Source organism: Lactuca serriola, chromosome 1 (assembly GCF_051521515.1).
Source record: "Lactuca serriola cultivar US96UC23 chromosome 1, Lser_US96UC23_V15, whole genome shotgun sequence".
Classification (NCBI taxonomy): domain Eukaryota; kingdom Viridiplantae; phylum Streptophyta; class Magnoliopsida; order Asterales; family Asteraceae; genus Lactuca; species Lactuca serriola.
The window spans coordinates 41992038-42015239 of NC_136408.1; the positions used below are offsets into that span (position 1 = coordinate 41992038).

The window sequence follows — 23202 nt, forward strand, 5'->3', positions numbered from 1 at the left end:
AATATTTTTGGTATAATTAGTTTTTTTTATATAAAAAAAAGCTTAAATATTGAAAAAAATAAGAAAATTAAGTAGGTTTTTTTTGAAAAAAAAAAGTTCGTTTTTTATATATCGTCATGTATCTCTATGGAAAGAGGACGAAAAATCGTGAACAACGGTATATTTGGATTTTTTTTCGATAAAAAATTTGGCCTAAAAAAATTTAAATGAAAAAAAGGAATGATTTTTGTTATAATCCGGTACATGTGTGTCCATTATAAAAATTTACAACCCTTCCTTTTGTCGTTTATCGCTTTAAATTTCGACGCTTTAGATTGGTTCTTTGGTTCTATAGTGAACTTTTATATATATATATATATATATATATATATATATATATATATATATATATATATATAGGGTTGAGTTCATATGAGACAATGATATTTTGTGAGACATAGGGACAATATCTGGACCATTCATCTACCATGATCTATGGATGAGATTAAATCAGATTAGATCAATATAGAGGCGGTGGCATTTTTGAAATTCTATTAAACTTTGGGATTAATGAAAGACACAGAGGGGTAGTATCGTAACTTTGGTTTTAATTGATCTGCAATCGTGAGTCAAACAGATTCATTCATTCTTCACGCATCAGAAAACTCTCGCCCTCCAACAAACCCTAAAAAGCATCCTTTTTCCTGATCTGCAATCTTGATCGAAGAACTTGCTTGGATTCAATCTCCTTTCATTTTGATTCTGCTTCACATTGCTATTCCAAAAATCACTGAATCAATTTGATTTTGATTATGAAATGTTTCTTCAAAAACCCTAAGAATCGATTATGATTCATTCTCATTTTGATTTTCAGTGTTCTGATTCAGATTCTAAATCATGATTACATTTTTCTTTCATCAATTCAAAGTTCGTTCACAGTAAAATTTTGTTTCAAATCTCTCAAGAATAACCTTAAGAAACTAATTCTAATTCTCATTCTGAAAACCTCAATTTCATTCTACCACAAATCAAAGCTTGGATACATCTAATTTTGAATATCTTGATTCCGATTTTGATCATATACTTCAACAATCAGGTTAGATGACACTAATATCTCGTTTAGTTTGTTTTTATGATTCTGATTTCGATTTTGATTTTGGATATTATATGATAATGATTTATAAAACACTATTGTGAAATTATGTACTATAGTAATTTACTTGTTTACTACACCTATGGTTAGTATTTGATCCAACTTACTGTAGCTAGGGTTAGCAATCAATTTCAGAATCTTTGATATAAATGTCTTATATAGCTTTATTGTAGTCAAAGTTATCAATAAAGTTATAAAAGAATATTTACTTATTAATGTTTTAGCTTGCTGTAATTGTTTGAAATTTACTGTTAACTTAAGATACTTTACAATAAGTATAGTAGTTTGAAAAATATATATTACTCTATAGTAGAATAAATTAGTTGATAATGTTACGAGTGATTGATGTTTGTTGTTCTAAACTTGTTTAAGATAATTTGTAACATAATCTTCTTAATCAAAACAGAGGCTTGTTAGTGAACTTTACAATCTTCTTAAGCAAGTGAACTTTGTAGAAGTCCAAGATGATGTAAAGCTCTTTGATAACTTCACACATCTTGTCACAGAAATGAAAAGCAACAAGTATGATGCAAAGGAATTTGCTTTTATATTGAAAGGAATGGTATGTCTACTCACCATTTATCCATGTTTTTGGCTTATGTTATCATTGGCTTGTTTCTGGTCATTTTTGTAATGAAGTGTACTTGGTAATGTTATGTAATGTTTGTTATAAAAAAATGATTTTAATGTGTTGTTTAGAATTTAAGTCGTAATTTTCAAGCTAAATTTTATAATATTTAATGATGTTTAAAAATATTGGAATAATTTTTAGATACTATGTTTTCAAGTACCAATAATCAAGAAAATGAAAAAGAGTGAGATGGATTTAAAGAAACTCAGAAACAAGGAACATCGTAAAGGGTTGAAAGCTGAAGATGGCGACCAAGTGAGTAATTTTGATTTTGTTGATGTAGGTTGATGAAATAAAGAATTGAAGCAAGGGATGCACTGGAAAGGAGTGAAAATTAGAATTGTTGCAAGTTTGAATGTTTGGAAATATGGTTATCTAACATGAAAACATTTTCTTCTTTTATGTTTTTTGAATAAATTAGATATTAATGATTGCTTAATGTTTTGTAAATCAATTGGTATTGTTGATTATATGATGACTACTTAATTATATGTTTGGTAATATGATTACTGCTTAATAGAATGGTTGGAAATATGATTAGTTCTAATCTACATGTATATTGTTCTAAAACAAATAATATACATGTTTTCTATATATATCGATTGTTCTTACATAATAATATTATAGGCTAATTGTTAACGTGTATAAAATTAGAATATTCTAAAAGAACACAATATGTACATATAGAATATTTTTACAAAATAATGTTATAGTTTGACTGGTAACATATATAGAACTATAATATTACAATTAGAATATTCAAATTTGTAAAAGCTGATTTGTTTTAAGTTGATTATTATGAATATTCTTGCTTCATTTAATTACTTGATATTATACTTATTATGATTTATTTTTTAATTTAATTATTCTAATTATTATGATATCTTTTAATAAGTTATATTCATAAAGAATAATAGTATAACTTGGATACTAACATGTATAGAAGTAGAATATTCTAAAAGAACGATATGCATGTTGACTGTACATATATAATATTCTTGTAGAATAATGTTATAGGTTGAGTACTAACATGAATAGAAGCATAATATTATAATTAGAATACTCTGATTTGCGAAAGGTGAATTGTTTTAAGTTGATTATTCTGAATATTATGATTTCATTTAAATTTATATGTACTGTTAATAAGACATAATTAATGTGTATATGTAGAATATTCTAACTGAATAATTTTGTACTTTGTCTGTTCATTTAGAATAATATGCATAATGTTCTAAGATAATCTAAGTTATATGTAAAATATTCTAATAAAAAAATGCCTTACTAAATTTAGGCTTTTTTTTAACACTCATTGATGTGTTAGAATTCTAGTTATTCTAGATGTTCAACATTTAATATTGTATTGTTAATATTTAATATTATGAAATTGTGTGTGATCTGATATTAAAATGTAATATTCTAAAATTAGGTTCTACTGTGTAAAATAAACTTATATTATATAAGATATTAATAGTATATGTAATATTCTAAATTTAAAACTTATAATGTAACGCGAATATCTAGAATGATTTATAGGAAATCCAAATAATTAACATATATTCTTTTTTCTAATTTTAATGTATAATATTATAAAATTATGTTTAATATTATGATATTAATGTGTAATATTGTGAAATTATATTATAAGGTGTGATATTCTAGTATATGGTGTAATATTCTAATTCGAAATTGATGATGAATTGCAGAAAATAAATGTTGAAATCTAGAAATTCCTTATGTAATATTCTAGCCATTCTGTTTAGTATCATGCTCATTCTCATTTTTATCATGAATTGTTGAAAACCGATTGCCGATGAGTTGATAATCTTATGTAACATCAAAGTTTATGATAAATTATTAAATTGTTGAAAATTGAACATTGCTTATAATCCTTCAGTAATAGCAAAATTATTTGATGATGAATCGCTAAAAATCGATGTTCTGATATGAAATTATATAGAATCTATAGGTAATCAATCATTTGTGATAATACTTCAGTACTAGAGAAATTAAAGATGAATTATTGAAAATTAATGTTGAAATATCTAAATTTCTTATCGATGTCTGTAATAGAGAAACTGATGATGAATTTTAGAACATTGATGTTTAGTACAATATTTTAGTCATTCTGATTTTATATATCATATTATTCTAGTCATTTTTATTTGTGTAATAAAATATTCTAGGAATTATTTTTTATAGATTAGCTTTTAGTAGAATATTCTAGCCTTTCTGATTTAGTATATTAGAGTCAGTATCCTATTCATTCACATTTTAATAATGCATTGCTGAAAATCAACCCTTCTTGATAATCCTTTAGTAATAGCAAAATTATGTGATGATGAATTGTTGGAAACTGATGTTGTGATATGAAATATAGGAAATAGATGTCTGTAATGGAGAAATTGATGATGACTTTTCTGAAAATTGATGTCTACATGGCTAATCGATGGAAGATGTAAATAGCATACCTTGAAACCGGTTATCTGTATAATTAGGTTTATTATTCTCAATATTCTAAGGATATAAATTTGTTTTAAATTATTTATTCCAAATATTCTAAGAAATTGTCAAATCCTTTGTTCTGTTGTCATTTAGCAGTCATAGGCTGAATGTGAGTATCTAATTAAACTTGCTAAACCTCATATGGAGAACTCATTTTTAACTGATAATATCAAGATGTAATGTAACACTTATTATCACATTACAAGGTTCAAGTTACATATTGCTTATATTGGTTAGGAAATGAGAGTATGTTGATATAATGAGTAAGAAGTAAAGTACATTGTTTATAGTAGTAGAAAGATTAAAGTACGTTGCCATTTTCTGTAATTCTAGATATTCAGATATGACATGCTTATGGTTCATAATTGATATTCTCCTATTCTGATATGATATATCGTATGTTACTTCATAACTTATTATTCAACTGAATATTATGATTTCGTTTAATAAGTTATACTTATAATTCTAGTGCCTTATTGTTTTTCAGGAACATGAAAAATGTTTGAAAAGGTCTTCAAGAAAGTTTTTGTAGAAAAAGAAAATATGGAAGAAATTGTTTCTAATTATATATCGATGTTTCCAAATGAAAATAGAACATGGAATTGGCAAAGAAGTTCAATAACATGTTTTCAGGTACTATTTTTTTGAAGTACCAATGAGCCAGAAAATGAAAAAGCGCAAGTTGGAGTTGAAGAAACTCAAAAACAATGGATAGCAGAAAGGGTTGAAATCGAAGATGGTGAAATGGAGGAGAATGATCAAAGTTCTTAACATCAACATTTATGGATACATTTGTGGAGTTAAATGGGAAACTCACTTTGGAACATAATTTTTTTTTTGTCAAATTCTAATTAGATTTCGAAAGGATAAAAACATAATGTAATTAGATGTACACAACATTGTTCAATTATTCTAGTATGAAAAAATAAAAAATATATATATATATATATATAGACAACATTGTGCAAACTATTCCTTGAAAATTTTGTTCATTGTTAAAGATTTCCTTGTATCATGACCTTACACGCCACATATTTTGCATGATCTTGATTTCTATTGACCTTGAACAGTAGTCTTCTCCAGGATAATCTTTAACCATCTTTTGGTTCCACAACCTTTATTCCTCATTGCATGCAGATCTTCTTCATTGTGATAAATAACTACTAGATAATAACACGATGTAAGGAAATATGAGTGATGGTATATAATGACTATAATCAGGATAATATGCATGTATAGATAACATAACCTTTAATTCCTGAATGTTTATATTTATTATTGCATAAATATTTACAAAATTGTATTCTAAACTTAATTTTCCGAATAAGTAAGGACGTATGAGTAATTTTTTTCAATTATTCTAATCAGAATAATATACTATGTACTATGTAATGTAATAAAAAATTATGATGAAATGGGACCAAGTACCATTTCTGCTTCATGCTAAACTGGTCCAAATTCATCATTTACTTCACATGCTACTGACAAGGAGGATAGTAAATAATTTAAACCATTCACTCAAATAATCAAAATAATAAAAACAATGAGGAAACACGTTTCAAGCTTCAAGCATCAACATGGTCTGTGATTTCCCTACAATGATTACACCAGTTTTCATATATGCACCATTTAGTCTACGTGTCTAAATATGATGGAAAAAGAATAACATTTATATCAACAAGAATATGATTTAATCATTTAGAGGCAAACTAAAGGGAAAAAAAACTTTTGATAAGTATCCATTTCCATTTCAAGGTTAGTGAAGGTGCATGATCACTTGACTTGATGTAACGATTTTGCTTTATTGTGCTTATCTTCAACCTATATATGTAAAGTTCACACTTCAGCGCCATAATATTGCTACTAGATAGCAGTTAATTAGGAGCATGTCTAGAGTTTAAATGCATTAGAACTTAAGTTATGATTATTCTCTTAGGCATTTCATCAAACAGTTGGTGTATCAAATAATTACTCCAATTCTTCTGTCCTCAAATAGATGGTACATTAATTGCTATTAATGATGAGTTGTTGAAATTGCTCTATAATGGAGAAATTGTTCCTTCTTGATGATGAATTGAAGAAAATCGATCGTTACTTATCCTTCTGTGCTTTGCAATTTGCGATTGAACAAAACTGATTAAGAAAATCATAAAGATATTGACCCAATTTTGCAATTATAATTGAACGACTCCAACTCAAACAATCATCAGATGAAGAAGAAAGAAGATGAACTAGCAAATCACTAAAATCGTGAATTTAATAGCTGAGATTTTGATAGGAGAGGATAATTGGGAAATCAATGAATGTCAATCTCAAAATCACATTGATCTGGTAGAAGTACATACCTATTCAAGGCGATGAAGATCTTGATTTCCTGAATATTTTGATTTTGATATGACGGATAATTGATCGAATGAACATCTATCCTACAACAACGATGATCTGGCATGAGACTTGAAGATCGAAGGAGATAAAGATCTTGATTACGTGAATATGAAGCTAATTTTTGTAACAGGTATGTTGATGATCTGTTTAACTTAACAATGACTAATCTATCCTTGATTAACAAATCAGGTATATTAATAAGTTTTAATCACGTTTTTTTGATGAGCCATAGGATCAATTTTGATCAAAGGCTAAGATGTTGTCCCCATGTCTCACAAAAAACTATGGGTCTCAAATGAACCTCTACCTATATATATATATATATATATATATATATATATATATATAAATTTATAAAAGATTTACAGTGTGGTTTTTGGTATAATGTTCCTACTAAATGGTAATTGTTTTCCATTTTTTGCGGTGTGCAATTCGAGTTTTGCTCATCCTTAAAAGTCACATTAGTCCTAAATTGCAGAAATGGAACTCTTCTTCTCTCCTTAACACTCGAGTCACTTCTCATTCTCTTTTCTATAGACAAACGAATTCTTTGATCATTTTAATGAAATAGGTTTGTTGAAGCTGTAATTTCAGAATTTCCAATCAAAATAATACGTTAAATAAATAACTTATAAATAGATATATTAAATAACTTGGTTATCAAGTTTTCCGAATATTCAAAAATTTCTAATTTGGGATTGTGATATGAATCTAAAATATTGAATATTTAAATTTCAGATATCTTAAATTCAAATAATTTTGTTTTAACCCAGATAATAGTTGGGTTATCTGGCCCATGTAGTCATGTTTATTGTGTTGTGGGCTGATGGCTTTAAGAAAACGAAAAACTAAACATTAGGTCTGACCGTCTGAGTCTATGTCTCTATAAAATTGTAGGTTTTTATTTTATTTTATTTTATTTTATTTATTTTTTTAAAAGTTAAACTAAATGGGCCTAAGCACTTGAGGCTAAGCCTACTTACTCACTTTATTTCTATGTGACAATCTAAACTAGTACTACAACTTTCCTTTAGGTTGTTTCGGCTAGTTTTGACTTTCATCTTTTTGCTTAAGTGGGGTAAAAATAATTATGATTTTACAAAAATCGTATCTCTCTCATACGGATCCCGTTTTCGGCTTTCTTTTTCCTAAATATCTTATCTCGATGAGTATTATGTTTCTCCTTTTTATAACTTTAGTCAACACTTAACCGATCTTTATGTACCGTTTTGACGTCGTAATAATTATTTTCACAGATGATTTTTTTTACAAAAATCATAACTCCTCCAATCGGAGTCGGATTTTTACAAATTTTATATCATTTGAATCACTTCGACGAGTGCTTTTCGAATATATTAACCGTTTTAAAGGACGGTATAACTTTTCAGACACTTATCTTTTAGTCTAAACGTCGATTTATATCTAAATGTAACAACATAATTGATTATATTTATTTATAAAATCAAACATGGCAATACTAAGTTATTACATTTATCTTTCCTTACTATTTCCTAACGGTGGTTGGTGACAGAATTTTTCTTGGTTTTCACATGTTGACACGAAGCAAGGTTGTGATGCGACCTTGGGATTGCAGAGACACAACGTTGGCTTATCAGCCTAGTATAAATAGTGCAAGCGCTTATCCGATGGATTCTTTTCCGAAATTGAAACCAGAATCAGTGAATGATGGTTAAGGCTTATAGACAAAGATCTTGAGACCAGTTAACGAAGGTACGATCGTTGAACGAGATAAGGTATCATATTGACCTGATATTACAAAATTGTTTTTATGTGGCGTTAAATGTGTAGGGTTCTTAGAACCCGAGATAGTTACTGTAGTTAATGATATGATGCTATTATGAACTCAATGGTAATGTTGACAGATGAATTCTGTTATAGGTTTCTCAATTTGGATTACCATGGTTATGTGCCCTAGTATTTAGATATATGATATTAAGCTAACGAATTATGGGGTTAGGTCATTTAGTAGTTGTGATATGGAGTTTAATTATCATGGTGACAACTAAGGTTAACTCCTAGTGAATTGGGACAAGTCCACAAGAATTTGGTATATTGTCCAAATAGGTTTGGGCAAGCGGTTGATTCGCTAGACATCACCAATTAGAGGTCAAAGTAAAAGTTAGTTTTGACTAACTGACCAGGTGAGTGCATGTGGATATTTATGAGTTCAATGTAAATGAGTTTTCTATGTATAAATGTTTGATATTAAGTTTTTTATCACATTAAATGATTATGTTCTCAAGTGGAGATTAAAAAGGTATTGCGAGTAGTTTAATATCGAAACTTTAGCATACATGATGTTTATTGATTACAAGGCATTGCTACTAGTTCTAATATGAAAGTTTTAGCATGCAATATGATTGATATCGAATATTAGGATAGTAGGTGGTATTATGTGTAAAATTGAAAATGAGCTTATTGGCTATAAGTTAATGGATATTAGAATGCATTATATATATATATATATATATATATATATATATATATATATATATATATATATATATACTAGTGGCGTGATATACTCCAAAGTGAGTATTGGAGATCACGATTTGGGATACATGACAATTATCGAGATTGTATTTTCTCGTAATTAGTAGTTGTCAGTGACTGTATTCATGTTATAGAACCTAGTGACAGGTTACGGTCACAAGTTACCTAATGACAGGTTATAATTACAACTTCTTATAGAGAAACTCGATTTATAGATCCTAGTAGCAGAACATAATGACACGAGGTAATGATTTCTCATTAGCTTTAGGCTAATTTGTATTCTCGGGCATAGTAAAGATTTGATTACAGACTAATTAGGTGTATTGATTCTCATATGTCCAGTATTATGTTTTGTGATACTAGGCCTTGTGGGTGCAGTGCATGGTTATGTCTGTGAGTGCAGTCCTATATGTAGGGTTATGTCCATGAATGTAATACCATCCGTAGAGTTATATCCGTGAGTGTAGTCTTATCTATAAAGTTATGTATGTGGGTACAGTCTTATTTGCAAGATTTTGTCTTTGAGTGCAGTCTTATCTGAAGGTTGGATGTTGGGATATGGAATCACAGCGTGTACAATTTTATTTGTAAGGTTATGATTTGGGAGTGTGGCATTCCCCATCTTCGTTTATTATGAGATGTTCAAATGTTAAAGGTTGCCAATATGTTTTAATTGTAATATTGACGGCATGTTTGGGTTGTTTTGTTAGGTTAAAACCCATGTAGCTCATAAGTCTTTTCGACTTACGTGTTAGTTTTAAATGTGTTATGTACTTAGGTATTAGAGTAAAGATATAGAGATGATGATAAAGAAGGTTCATATAAGATTAGCGAAGTCTTTAGATGGTTTGATCTCTTCTCTTTTATTATGGTTGTTGATATTGTTGTTGTAACACCAAACAATTGTAAATTCTGATAAATCAAAGAAATGTTTTTGTAAAACTAGATTTTACTGTGTGATCGATTTTTACAGGAATTGATCAACCATGGTAAATTTTAAAAAGATAAAAGTATGGGTGTTACAGTTGACATCCTGACATACATCAACATCCTTTCTTTTATTTACGTTTAATTATATTTTGTGTTTCTATCGTTATTGAATGAAAAATAAAATATAAATATTTTATAGACATATTCACTAAACAATTAACATTTATTTTTGTTTAATTTTTAGTTATTTTATACATAAATTTACTTGTTTAATCAAATTAAGCTATCACTTAATATCATCTAATATCAATTACCTAGTGGCATACTGGACAAAACACTAATCATTCGTACGAAATATTCGGTTTTCAAGTTTTTGGGGTTTCAATTAAGAGATGGTGATGAGAGAGTATACGATGTACTTCAATGTCTTAGTATATCGTCCCAGGACAACCTTATCCTCATATCCTTGCAAAAACGAAGAGCTGCAGTGAGCTGCGAAAACCCAAAGATAAAATAATCATTTTAAGTCAAATACAAACCAAAAGACAAACTCGAAACAAATGTACGTCTAACAAAAATTTGTTAGAAAAATCTGGATGATAAGTGTATTTTTCGGACAACCATTTGAACCATTTTTGTATATATGTATATTTACTAATTATACTATAGATTAAAGTTATCCATCCTTAGCTACAGTAAACTGCTAAGGATTTGACATAAATAGCCCCTTGATTACGGATAATGTTACAATTCCGTCTATTTTCTTTTACCATTCAAGTTTGCCATAAGCCTCTCTTCACCGACTTCCTTTTTACTACGTGTCCTCAACCGCATCCTCCTTCTTCCAGTTCCTTCTTCGTTCTTTTCTTCCCCGGTAATTTCTTTCCGTTATGTATCTAATTTTTGTCTTCTAAACCTAAAACGACCCACCTATCGATTTTGTTCCGTCTGATAGCGGTGACGCAGAGGGGGTCTTCAGTGGAGCTTTTCTCGACGGAAGATGAAGATGTGGATGCGACGGGGTTCGATCAGTTGGAAGAAAAGGTTTCCGACGAGCTCCTCCACTTCTTCTTCTTCTTCTGTTTCGTTTATCCCGCAGCAAACCCAGATGGAGAAACCATGGTGGTTTCGTTGTCACATTGTGTCGGGGGATAAATAGCCCCTTGATTACGGATAATGTTACAATTCCGTCTATTTTCTTTTACCATTCAAGTTTGCCATAAGCCTCTCTTCACCGACTTCCTTTTTACTACGTGTCCTCAACCGCATCCTCCTTCTTCCAGTTGCTTCTTCGTTCTTTTCTTCCCCGGTAATTTCTTTCTGTTATGTATCTAATTTTTGTCTTCTAAACCTAAAACGACCCACCTATCGATTTTGTTCCGTCCGATAGCGGTGACGCAGAGGGGGTCTTCAGTGGAGCTTTTCTCGACGGAAGATGAAGATGTGGATGCGACGGGGTTCGATCAGTTGGAAGAAAAGGTTTCCGACGGGCTCCTCCACTTCTTCTTCTTCTTCTGTTTCGTTTATCCCGCAGCAAACCCAGATGGAGAAACCATGGTGGTTTCGTTGTCACATTGTGTCGGGGGATAAATAGCTCCTTGATTACGGATAATGTTACAATTCCGTCTATTTTCTTTTACCATTCAAGTTTGCCATAAGCCTCTCTTCACCGACTTCCTTTTTACTAGGTGTCCTCAACCGCATCCTCCTTCTTCCAGTTGCTTCTTGGTTCTTTTCTTCCCCGGTAATTTCTTTCCGTTATGTATCTAATTTTTGTCTTCTAAACCTAAAACGACCCACCTATCGATTTTGTTCCGTCCGATAGCCGTGACGCAGAGGGGGTCTTCAGTGGAGCTTTTCTCGACGGAAGATGAAGATGTGGATGCGACGGGGTTCGATCAGTTGGAAGAAAAGGTTTCCGACGGGCTCCTCCACTTCTTCTTCTTCTTCTTCTGTTTCGTTTATCCCGCAGCAAACCCAGATGGAGAAACCATGGTGGTTTCGTTGTCACATTGTGTCGGGGGAGGCCGTTAGGACCGATAGATACCAACCCACCGCCCTTGAACACAATTTATCTCCAAAACCTTCTATCTTCCATCCTTTCCGCTTCCACTATGGTGTCACCGATGTCTGTCGCACACTAAATCTAGGGTCTACTTGAAGAATGCAGTGATTTTAGTCGAAGAAGTAGAACGGTTACAACTTGAAGAACTTGAAAGACTATAAGGTCACAACGATAGGTACGGGTCTCGCTTGGAATCCGGATACTGGCACCGCCGCTGCCATGGTCGCTTCATCTGGCAACAACGAAACCCGTCGTACACGCCATTCAATTACAACGACCACTGAGACTAGGTAATTTCCGATTTCCAATTTCAAAATCCTATTTTTATTTATCTGATTTTGTGTTTTGATGTTCTTATTGTGGGTTCTAATCCAAAACCATTGTAAACACTGATATTGGCATACTCATGGTAAGATTATCTAATCCTTTGTTAAATCGTATTCGTCATTCATTCATTCTTGCTAAAAATTGTATTTCTTTTTAATATTTAAATTTAGGTGCTGCAACTGGATCAATATGGGAGGTGTTTACGAGAAAGTTTATCTCCATTGCAAGTCTGATGCCATTACTACACTATCAAACTCCCTTCTTTTGCCCAGACACAAACCAATTCATTCCAATTCATTTATCATCAGGTATTTAATTCTAAATAATGTTTGAAGCACCAACAACTTTTTTTCTGATTTTACTTTTTATCTCTTTGGATATTATGAATTGCTTCATCATAAAAATGAAACATTGTTTGGGTTGATTAGCCTATTGGTTTGGTGGGGAATCACTATTCAGAGACAAATTGTTCAAGTTGAGCGCCCTGTTCTTCAGGCACCAAAGGTTTGTGTGATAAGATAAGGGTATTTCTGTAATTTCATATATTCATCATGATATTTTTCTCATTTACTTTTTTTTTTTTAAATTACAGTTGAAGGTTGGTAATAGAGAAGACATTTGTCCTTGTAATGGGCGATGGAACTTTAATAAGAAGGTATTCTATTCTTATTTTGTTGTTGCCATTTTACTTTCAACTTATATATCTATTATCTTCTTTTCTGCTTTATGCATTTGAATTTTTTTTTTGTTGCAGAAGCTTTTCACTCCCATTAAAATTGAGAAATGGGTAGCCGTCAATTTTTCAGCCAAGTGTGATGCATGTTATCTTGCGCCGGAGCTCATAAATTGTGGAAGAAATAGAGGTGTCGTAGGTCAAAGTCAAAGGTTTACTTTTCTTTTCTTTCCTTTAACTTTGCATTTGAGTTGATTTTGATTTTTTTATTTTTGCTTCTCAGATTTTTGATCGCCCATTTTTACTAATAGAAGAAGACCCACATAATCCAAAATTTGGACCTGTAGTAAGTGCAAAAGTCCCTGGTGCCCTCAATTTCTCCTTTGCATATTGCCAGAAAGAAAAAATTCTGGCTTATATGGTATAAAATATAAATTCTATTTTAGCAAATATAAAACAATTTTATGAGATGTGGGATTTTTAGCCCTAAGTTTCACTCACTAAATTGTGCAGGTAGCTCCTTCGGTTAAGCCAACATGCTTCTCTTCTCATCTTTGGCTATGTAGAAACCATCGACAAATTGTAGGTATGGGTTTGTCGATCATCAATTCCTCCTATTTTGCTTCTTTTATGCCCTTCGATTTATGAGTCCAGAGGCTATAATTTTTTATGTTCCACTTTTGATTGTTATTGATGTGTTTGGTTTTACTTTTCTATTTTACCAACATTACGAGATACTTATTTTACAGTATCATATCGCCGACATTTGACTGTCATATTTTGATTTGAAAGGAATATTTAATGATCGTTTTTTAGCAACTTTTCTTTGGTTTGAAGTTTTTTTTTTTCCCATTTGGGATTAATTGTCGTTTCCAACTTCTCTAAAATTACAAAGAAAGTTAATACATGGCTTGATTTTGAATGGTTCTGCCACTTTCGACCAGCTCAACATCCGTCCAATTAGCTTTCTTAGTCAACGCCGACCATTGAAGTGGAAAGTACCAACGAATTTGTTTAGCGTCTTGTAGATGAACTTACATCGGTTTCAATTGTTTGTTTTATTTTGTATTTGAAGAAACTCACCTTTGAACTCCTAATTTGTACAGAGGAACAATGGTTTCAACCTGATTGTACTCTATAAGTATAGTTTTTTGGCGTTCGACAACTCGCTTGGACTTACAGGTTAGTCATCTCTTTGTGCAAGTTATTCTACCAGAGTAGTCAATTTGTAAAAATTGATGCAACACTAACGTCAATTTTGTTCCTAATTAGAAATAATCCAAAACAATTTCTTACCATACCTTTAATTCATAAATTCATCATTCTGTTATGTGATACTACTTGATCAGGCAACTCCAATATTCACATCCACATCAACAGAGAGCAGCTTCACATACATTTTAGTCAACTAGCCATCAAGTTCATCTGATTCAAGTATTGGTGTTACAATCGTTTATAAATCCAGTTAACAATGAATACCCTTACAGTTAACATCAAAAAACAATAAACTGTATTGATCTTCTTTCTTGTGCTTGAAATAGAATCAAAAACTTCCATTAATGGTGCTACATCCTGCAGCCTTGGCATAAATTTAGACAATGTGATAGTTATTGGTTATTTCTACAGGAAGAGATAGAAAACAAAATACAACTTGCAATGATTTGGCTATAAAAATTCTTTAAAGATATAATTACTCTCTCTCAGTATTGAAAACAACATCAAATCACCTATCTGGAGGTATCCATTCTTTGCTACTTCACATTATTTGAAATTTGTTTTATAAAATCTAAGGGTAAAATAGGCATTTACCCTCTTTCAGACAGATTATCAACCTGGAAATGAAAGAAAAAAAATATGTATACAATATTTTTCACCTTTAAAATCTAGCATCTAATTCACAAAATTTATAGAGATCCAATTCGATAAGCAAGGAAGGATATTAGGGGCTGCAGTCAGAACTTACGTTCTAGAAAGATCACATGTTTTCCAAGTATCTGACCCCGAGAGAAACTGTCATTCCTTTTACATGCTTTGTGCAGCACCCCCAGAGGTAACTTCAATTTTTCCAGATTTTTCTATCTACCCTTTTTTTATATTTACAATGTATCTAAGAGTATCAATAAATGTTTCCAGGATGCAAAGAAATTTAAATTAGGATATCTGAGATTGTTTCATTATTTGGATCCAACTATTTGCTATGAAGTAGCAAATATTCATGATGGAAGAGAAGAGTTGGAAACACGATTGTTGATTTTTGATTTGTACGTTTCAATGGGGATTCAATGTTGATTTTTCTAAAGCGGTTACTGAGGTAAGAGACGACATAGTAGCAGTGGTAGCCTCCTAATGTAAAGTATATTATTATTTTTTGCATTTTTCATTATGTGTTGACAATTTTTTTTGCAGAGAGTTCACCAACTACAAAGGATAGGGGTCATGGTGTTCATATATCATCTAGAAAATAGAACCGTATAGCATTTCCAAGATAAATGGTCAACAAGAACAGAGCAGCAACCTTTAACAAAGTAGCAACCTTTCGGTCAACAAGAGGAATCATTAGATTTTGTGATTCGTGTCCCATTGTAACGAAAAAGCTGAACGTCAAATACATGAAATGGAATCATCCATTGTTTACATTTATAGTGTCTGGTATGCTGGAATGGAATCATCCATTCCATCGGAATGACATAAAAAAATGTTTGTTTCTCTAACAGAATGGAATAGGCTATTCATTATGGTGTCCATTCCACTCAATTCAACTAAACACATTTTTTAATCATGAAACAAGTGGAGGTTGATGATCTTCAAGAACTGATATTACCTCAAGAGCACAGAATACCAACAAATATTACATAGTATTTCTGATGAGATTCCTTCTGCCATCTTTTGTCTTTTAACATATTTTACGACTTTTTGACATATTTCATTTTGTTGCTTTTACAGATTATGGATTATATCATCAGTATTCAAAATTTTGTATTAGAGAGCATTCAACAAAAGTAGCATATCATGCACTCGCTAACAAAATTAGCGATCAACTGTATACTTATAAAACAACATAAGAGTTGTACAATTTTTTTTTGAGGAACGTGATTCGTTTGCAATCAACCGATAGCTTCCAACCCCCGCAACGCGGGGAAGCTTCACTAGTTAAGTTTAAGTTATAATGTTCAAACATTTCAAAACATAGAATAATACATAAATACAAGTTGAATCATGTTTCATTATTATTTATATTATTTATCTTATTTAAATACTAAAATATATATATAACACTTCAAAGCACCTAATCGATGAAGTAATCAAAATTTGATATGATATAATACATATTATTGATATGATATTTAGATATAATAAATATTATATTCATAATAAAAATAATAAAAATAAAATAAAGTAATCGGTGCCTTCATCTTTTCAGTTTTGCTTTGAATATTACCTAAATAGAGAAAATGTAATATCATAATCATAATAATTAATTATTATAAAAAAATAATCTATCTTAATAATAAAGATCTTTTTGCCACATATCATATTCTTATTCATTTTGTCATATGTAATTTTATGGTTATTTTAAATTAATTTTTATTCCACATGTCATTTTATGGTTTTCTCTGTTTTATTAAATTTCACATGTTATTTAAATCTATTCTTAATATTTGGAAACAATTTATCAGAGGCTCCTGAAGACATGGAATCCCAATTCATGGATCTTAATATGTATCTTGATATCTCTATGATCCCAATGGCTAGCTTTCTCTGCCATTTATCACAAGCATAAATTAACCATTGATTTTGGTTCAAATAATATTGATGACATATTCTTTGATGTTTTCTCATGAAGATTTGTAATATCTGGTTTGTTTTTATTTTATCATGATTATCGTATATATTCAGCAAGTTACTACGTTTCTATTTGTGTACCTTTTATCTTGAAAATTCTTACACACATAAAATTTTTTTGGTATTAAAGGTAACTCAATTGTCTAATACTGTAATACAAACTGTTTTGTCCAAACTTTTCTTAGATTATTTTCTTGATTTATCCTTAAATAACTCATTCATTATCCTTTATGTTTTCTTATAGGGCAGTGGAAGGAATTTTTGTGCTAATGGTGATGGATTACTATCCTTGATATGGTGAATATGATAAAAAGGTATAAAATGAAACCAATTGTGCTGGTAATCAATTAGAATTAACACATCCTCTATTTATTTGATTTACTTAATAATTTTAGGTTCATCAATCTCGGTTTCTATAATGTACATCTCTCTATCAAATGGAATTGATACACCTTCGGTTTGTTTGCTATGGTGGGACACACTCACATCCTTTTCATTAATATATACAGGCTTCTTAAGTGAGTCTATAAATTATTTAAAATTGTGTGATTCTTTTTTATGGTAAATGGTTACAAAATCAGTGGATGTGGTTTCGAATTGTTTGGTTAAAAGTCATTATGAGTTTATTTTTATCGTTCGACAGAGAATACAAAGCTACTACAAGAATTAATTCTCAAATTTTTATATAATTTTGTCAAATATGTAATGTAACAACAATTTTGAACACTTCCCCTTACCGCTACCTAAAATGTAGGTCTAAATGCAGGAAATGAAAATATATTCTTATATTATTATTTTTTGCTTAGTATAGCCTCTGATTTTCCTTTTTTTAGAATATATGTTTTTAGAAAAGATGTAACATGTTTGTATTTAGCATGTAACAGATGTTTAAGAAAAATTGTAGAATAATGTTTTACTCTAACTCAACTATATATGTGACCTATTTAGCATTTAACATGCATAAATAATTTATTTGTTTTGTGTAATTATCTGATTGCCAATTATACAACCTTCATTTGCTATCATTTAGAACCGGTAAAACATATAACAATTTTCGATTGTTTGTTAGTTACCTCCTAACTACATAAGCATATAAAATATACAAAACTATGGATCGGGAGATATTTATACTATTTCACTATATTTTGAGGACCATTTCCATAACTTTTTCTTATATATAACAAATGCATTTTAAAAGGACTAACATTTTGCTATATTTTTCAAACATTTTTATCAACAAAATAGTAACCATTAATGGAAAAAGCTAAATTTTTATAGTTTTTTTTTTTCATGACAATGTTGCATAGGTACCATTTCTGTAAAGTTACCTTTACGCTGTAACCTATAACGTTGTATTCTAATGAGACTAAAATATAATATTGTTTCAAACATTTATTTTTAACGTAATATCGACCTTCCTGTTAAAATTTATTCTTTTAGAATTTTTTTTGTTATTTGTGATGAAGGGACCATTTATATAGCTTCCTATTATATTATAGCATTGTATTTTTTAAAAATTCTTAATTTGTGACGAAAATGTTGGGTATTTGCTATTTCTGTAATTATGTATAATTTTTATTATTTTAAGTTCATGAACAAGTGTTTTTAAATTTATGATAAAATACTATGTTTTTTATTATTATATATGTTCTTTAGATTTGGCAACTGTGTAATACACCGGTTATAACCTAATCAAATAATAAATGCATATCAATTTCATTAATAAACTTTCCTTCTAATTCAAAATTATATTCAAACTTCTAAAATATTTTGAATTTTATATTTACATTTTTTTTAAAATGAACTCATGTAATAAACGAGTCTCATATCTAATTGTATAAGAGCATACGGTGTGGGTACAAGATTTGCTCGTTGTGGCTGAGGTGGACGCCCACAACAGCGTTGCATCTTGTTGTACACCACCCCCACATCTAGTTGTTTCTTGTCATGAGGCTTCTTGTTGCCGTTACAACCTAAAGCAACGAGTAAAAATACGAACATTGCCTTCTTTTTAGCCTTTGTCAACAGTCAAAACAAAAAATAAATAAATAAATAAAACATATTTATTCTCAAAAAGTTGGTGTTACATCTTGTTGCTCATTTCTCCACTTGGTGTTATAACACCATTTGCTTATGTGGCATGTGAGATGACACAACTTGATATTGCATCTTGTTGCCCACACCTAATAGTCTAATAAAAATTCATCCAAAATAAATCATTTCAACATGGAGGGGGAAAACAAGAATACAGGGAAGGAGATCAACAAACAAACTAGTTATAAAATAAAATTTGATTCATTCCACGTCTGAGCCTTATTTTTTAAATAAAGCATTTTTTTTAAGTGGTGGATCGTATAAAAGTTAAAATTGTGGGATTCGAAAAGTCATCTTCGACATTATAAAATCTCAAAAGAGAAATCAAATGTTCTGTTACTTTTTATTTTTATTCATCTTTATGTTTAGTAGATTAATACAAACATCAAAATTAAGATAGAAGGTTAAAAAAATAAATGGATTTCACATATCATTATTTTATATATTGTGATTTTATATAAATAAAAAATTAGATAAAAACAAAATATAAAAATATATTTAATTTTTCTATCTCAAATGATCATCGACAACAATAATAATAATGTTCTTATTTAAATTTTAAATCAGCTTAGACCGAGTTTTCTTTTTTTAGTAACATTATCATCAAGACCAAATTTTCATAATCATTGATTTTCAAGATGTTTGAGTTGTGGAAGAAAGGTGGATTGATAGGGGAAGGAGTGGAAATCAGGAAAGAATGTAAGTGATGTTTAGATTTTAGTCTTCCATTGACCAGTCTAGAAGAATACTAGTGGGTGTAAGTCACGCCTTACGTCATAGTCAAACTTGGCCCCGTAGAATTTTAACCCAAACTCAAGCTTCTCACGCCTTACGAACAAACCGATTCCACCCATTTCTTGGAAACTTTCCATTTAGTACAACCGCTTATGCGCAGTTCTAGAAGAGTACAGCTTCTTTAATGCGTAAAACGCACACAAATCCACAAGTTCAAATATTTTATGTTTTTATGCTGGTCATGATAGTTTTTTAAAAAACCCCAAAAATTTGATTTATTGGAATTTATTAGAATTTGTAATCTTATAAACAATCGGTTGTCACGATCGTACGATTCACCCACAAAGAACAAAAAAACATGATTCACCCGAAAAGAAGGGAAATGCTACTAGCACATTAAAGTTTTGATATTCGTCCGATTTGTTCATTTTTTTTTCATATTAGACCACTAAACTCGTATTTGACCTTTCAATTTAGTCTTTTTATTTTCGATTTTAAATGGTTTCCCAGTTTCATGCTTACGTGTAAATCCAACGTAGAATACTGACGTGATGTGACGAATACGATCTTAATCTGAGTGTTGTGTTCTTTAAGATCAATGTCTTCGAGCTCGTCCACTGTAAGGAATCAACTCCAAGTTGCTCGTATCCTTGTTTGATACGGTGTGCCGAAATGCGATTGCAATGTCCCAACTAAGGAACGAACTTGTTGGAAAGTCACTTGTGACATCCCTAATTTTCTCGGTCAGAAAAGACCGATTTAGTTTATGCTTTTAAAATAAAATCATAGTAATTTTCCAAAAAAATGTTGCGGAATTTATTCCCAAAACAAAATATAATAAAAATGTATCAAAACATTTCTTAAAGAAATATATTTTCATTATATAACAAAACCTTGGGATGTCGTGTTCCGATACAAACCAAAAAGATAAACAGTACATTATAACCCTTACAACAGATATTTACATCTACTGACATATAATCCAAAAATCTCTCATCATCATCCAGCTATGTTCTGGGTCCACTACCTGTAATACAGAAAGCTGAATGGGTCAGGCTTGGGAGTCTGGTGAGCATATATGTTTTTCAACCCACAATAATAATAAATTTATTAATTTCATCAACCAATAATAAATTTATTAATTTCATCAAACAACAATAACTTTGATTACCCGTTCTCATTATCTTTACTTTATGTCTCTAAACACCTTTCATGAGGGACCTAGTCTAAGGATTTTCATCGGGGTGACAACATTGCTTTAGGGATTCCTCGACAATTTATGTCAAATAAGGCAACCATATGGGGGATAGAATATACCATTGAACACTGAGTTCACAAACACCTACAGATTGCGAGCCTGCTAGTGTTCCACTAGACTGTCTAGAAAAGTCTGTGGGCGTCATCTATACTCCGCTAGATGACTGAAACAATAACAATATCGAGGCCTCTCATCATTTTAACACACATCATCTATTTCATCTACCCATGTTTTACCCAACATATTTGTAGATAAAAATACATATACAGTTTAGAACTTGTATAAAATATCTATTCAACACTCATCTTAAATAAACAAACAATATAATTACACATAGCACGTATTTTATAGAAAATACTTTATATCTATGTGTAAGATGAAAGTGACTATACACTCACTTGATTGAATGTGGCATCCCCAATTTCACGGCCAGAAAAGACCGATTTGTTTATGCTTTGTTTTTAAAATCAGAGTAATCGTTTAAAGAAAACTGTTGCGGAATTTGTCCCCAAAACAAAATATGATAAGAATTTATCAAAGCATTTCTTAAAGAAAAGTATTTTCATTATATAACAAAATTTCGGGATGTCATGTTCCAATACAGACACATAAGCATAAATAGAACTTACATTTATTTACACTAATGATTTACATCTCCTTTAATCTCTCAGTGAAATATGTCTTCGTATTGATACCTGTGATACAAAGAAAACTGAGTGAGTCAGGCTTGGGAGCCTGGTGAGCAAATAGGGTTTTCAACCCACAATAATACATTTATTATATTCAATCATCAAACAATCAACCCAAATACTCATCCCCATATTCTCCTTTATTTCTTAAGGTTTTAACCTAAGAACTAATTATCCTTTATTCATTCGTTCCTAAGGATTTACCTAAGGAATTGGCACGAAGTTCATTGCTGCCAAAAATTTATCCATCAGATTCTAAATCCATAGCTATCCGGTGCTAACTCCAAAGTCACCAAGGTTTACTCAACAGGCACGAAGTCACATCGTCGCCAAGGTTTATCAAGTAGGCACGAAGTCGCATCGTCACCAAAGCTTACTCAATAGGCACGAAGTCGCATCATCACCAAGGCTTTACTCAATAGGCACGAAGTCACATCATCACCAAGGCTTTACTCAATAGGCACGAAGTCGCATCGTCACCAGCTATTCCATATACCCATGTTCTACCCAACATTTTTGTAGATATAAATACAAACACAGTTTAAATCATTTAACACCCGTATAAAAACATCAACTCCAAGCCTATCTCAAATAGACAAATAATATATAACACATAGCACATATTTCATAGCTAATACTTTATATTTGTGTGTTAGAAGAAATTAACTATACACTCACTTGATCAGAAGATGATCGGACAACACTATGGCTTGTAGAAGTAGTATTATTGAGTAGATCTGGAAGATCTTCACAAAAACCGGGCTTCTCGCGGGCAGAGCTTCGGCTCGGGAATTTCACTTTTCGGGATCTTTAGGGCTTCGGGACTTGCTTCGGGGCTCGGGAATGATACCGGGGCTTCGGGATATTTCATGCCCGAAAATCGAGGCAAAACGGGAGAGAGAAGAGAAAATGAGCAAAGGAATCGGTTGCCCTCGCATTCTATTTATAGGGTGCTGAATCTGGGATTACGTTGGGCGTAAATCTTGGTACGCTGGGCGTACTAAGTCTTACGCTGGGCGTACGCGACATCATTGCATGCGTATGCACTTGAGTGACGTCATTGCATGCGTAGCTGAGGCGGTTCCGAGTACGCTAGGCGTACTCCAAAATTATGTTGGGCGTACTCGATTAAGCAGACTTCAAACTTGTGTAACTTTCACATACGAGCTCCGTTTTTGACGTTCTTTATATCCACGCGTAGGTGAGACTAAGCTCTACAACTTTCATTTAGACTCCGTTGGCTAATTTTGACTTTATTTTTATTATTATATTTTTAACAGGCCGGGACAGGAAATGTCCGTTAAAAATTCATAACTTCTTCCTCCGACGTCCGTTTTCGTCCGTCTTTTCACCATTGCACTACTAATAACGAGATCTTCGATTCTCATTTAGATTGCCTCGGCTAGAATTCACTCGATCTCATA

The 23202-nt window shown here is 31.0% G+C and overlaps 1 protein-coding gene across 15 annotated transcripts; it reads left to right on the top strand.

Moving 5' to 3' along the window:
- The first annotated feature begins 11816 nt into the window (after positions 1-11816).
- On the top strand, positions 11817-17793 carry LOC145085394 (protein argonaute 16-like). Of its 15 annotated transcripts, none has more exons than XM_079023513.1 (15): positions 11826-12449; positions 12657-12794; positions 12915-12990; positions 13079-13141; positions 13241-13371; positions 13443-13580; positions 13673-13745; positions 14266-14341; positions 14509-14896; positions 15070-15209; positions 15293-15470; positions 15566-16014; positions 16103-16308; positions 17247-17316; positions 17398-17793. In XM_079023513.1, exons 1-6 carry the CDS (start codon positions 12379-12381, stop codon positions 13465-13467), a joined length of 504 nt encoding a protein of 167 aa, XP_078879639.1. In that variant the 5' UTR covers positions 11826-12378; the 3' UTR covers positions 13468-13580; positions 13673-13745; positions 14266-14341; positions 14509-14896; positions 15070-15209; positions 15293-15470; positions 15566-16014; positions 16103-16308; positions 17247-17316; positions 17398-17793. The 15 variants fall into 15 exon arrangements, with proteins under 15 accessions (XP_078879649.1, XP_078879650.1, XP_078879652.1 ...); XM_079023515.1 differs by having other exon boundaries at positions 14509-14669; positions 14786-14896; positions 15566-16308; XM_079023516.1 differs by having other exon boundaries at positions 14509-14593; positions 14786-14896; positions 15566-16308.
- The last annotated feature ends 5409 nt before the right edge of the window (positions 17794-23202 follow it).

Excerpts from the sequence above, each read along its gene's own strand:
- LOC145085394 (XM_079023518.1), top strand. The coding sequence starts at position 12,379 with ATGGTCGCTTCATCTGGCAACAACGAAACCCGTCGTACACGCCATTCA. Across the intron at positions 12,795-12,914 it reads TCCAATTCATTTATCATCAG|CCTATTGGTTTGGTGGGGAA; the intron begins GTATTTAATTCT and ends TGGGTTGATTAG. Across the intron at positions 13,372-13,442 it reads GTCGTAGGTCAAAGTCAAAG|ATTTTTGATCGCCCATTTTT; the intron begins GTTTACTTTTCT and ends TTTGCTTCTCAG.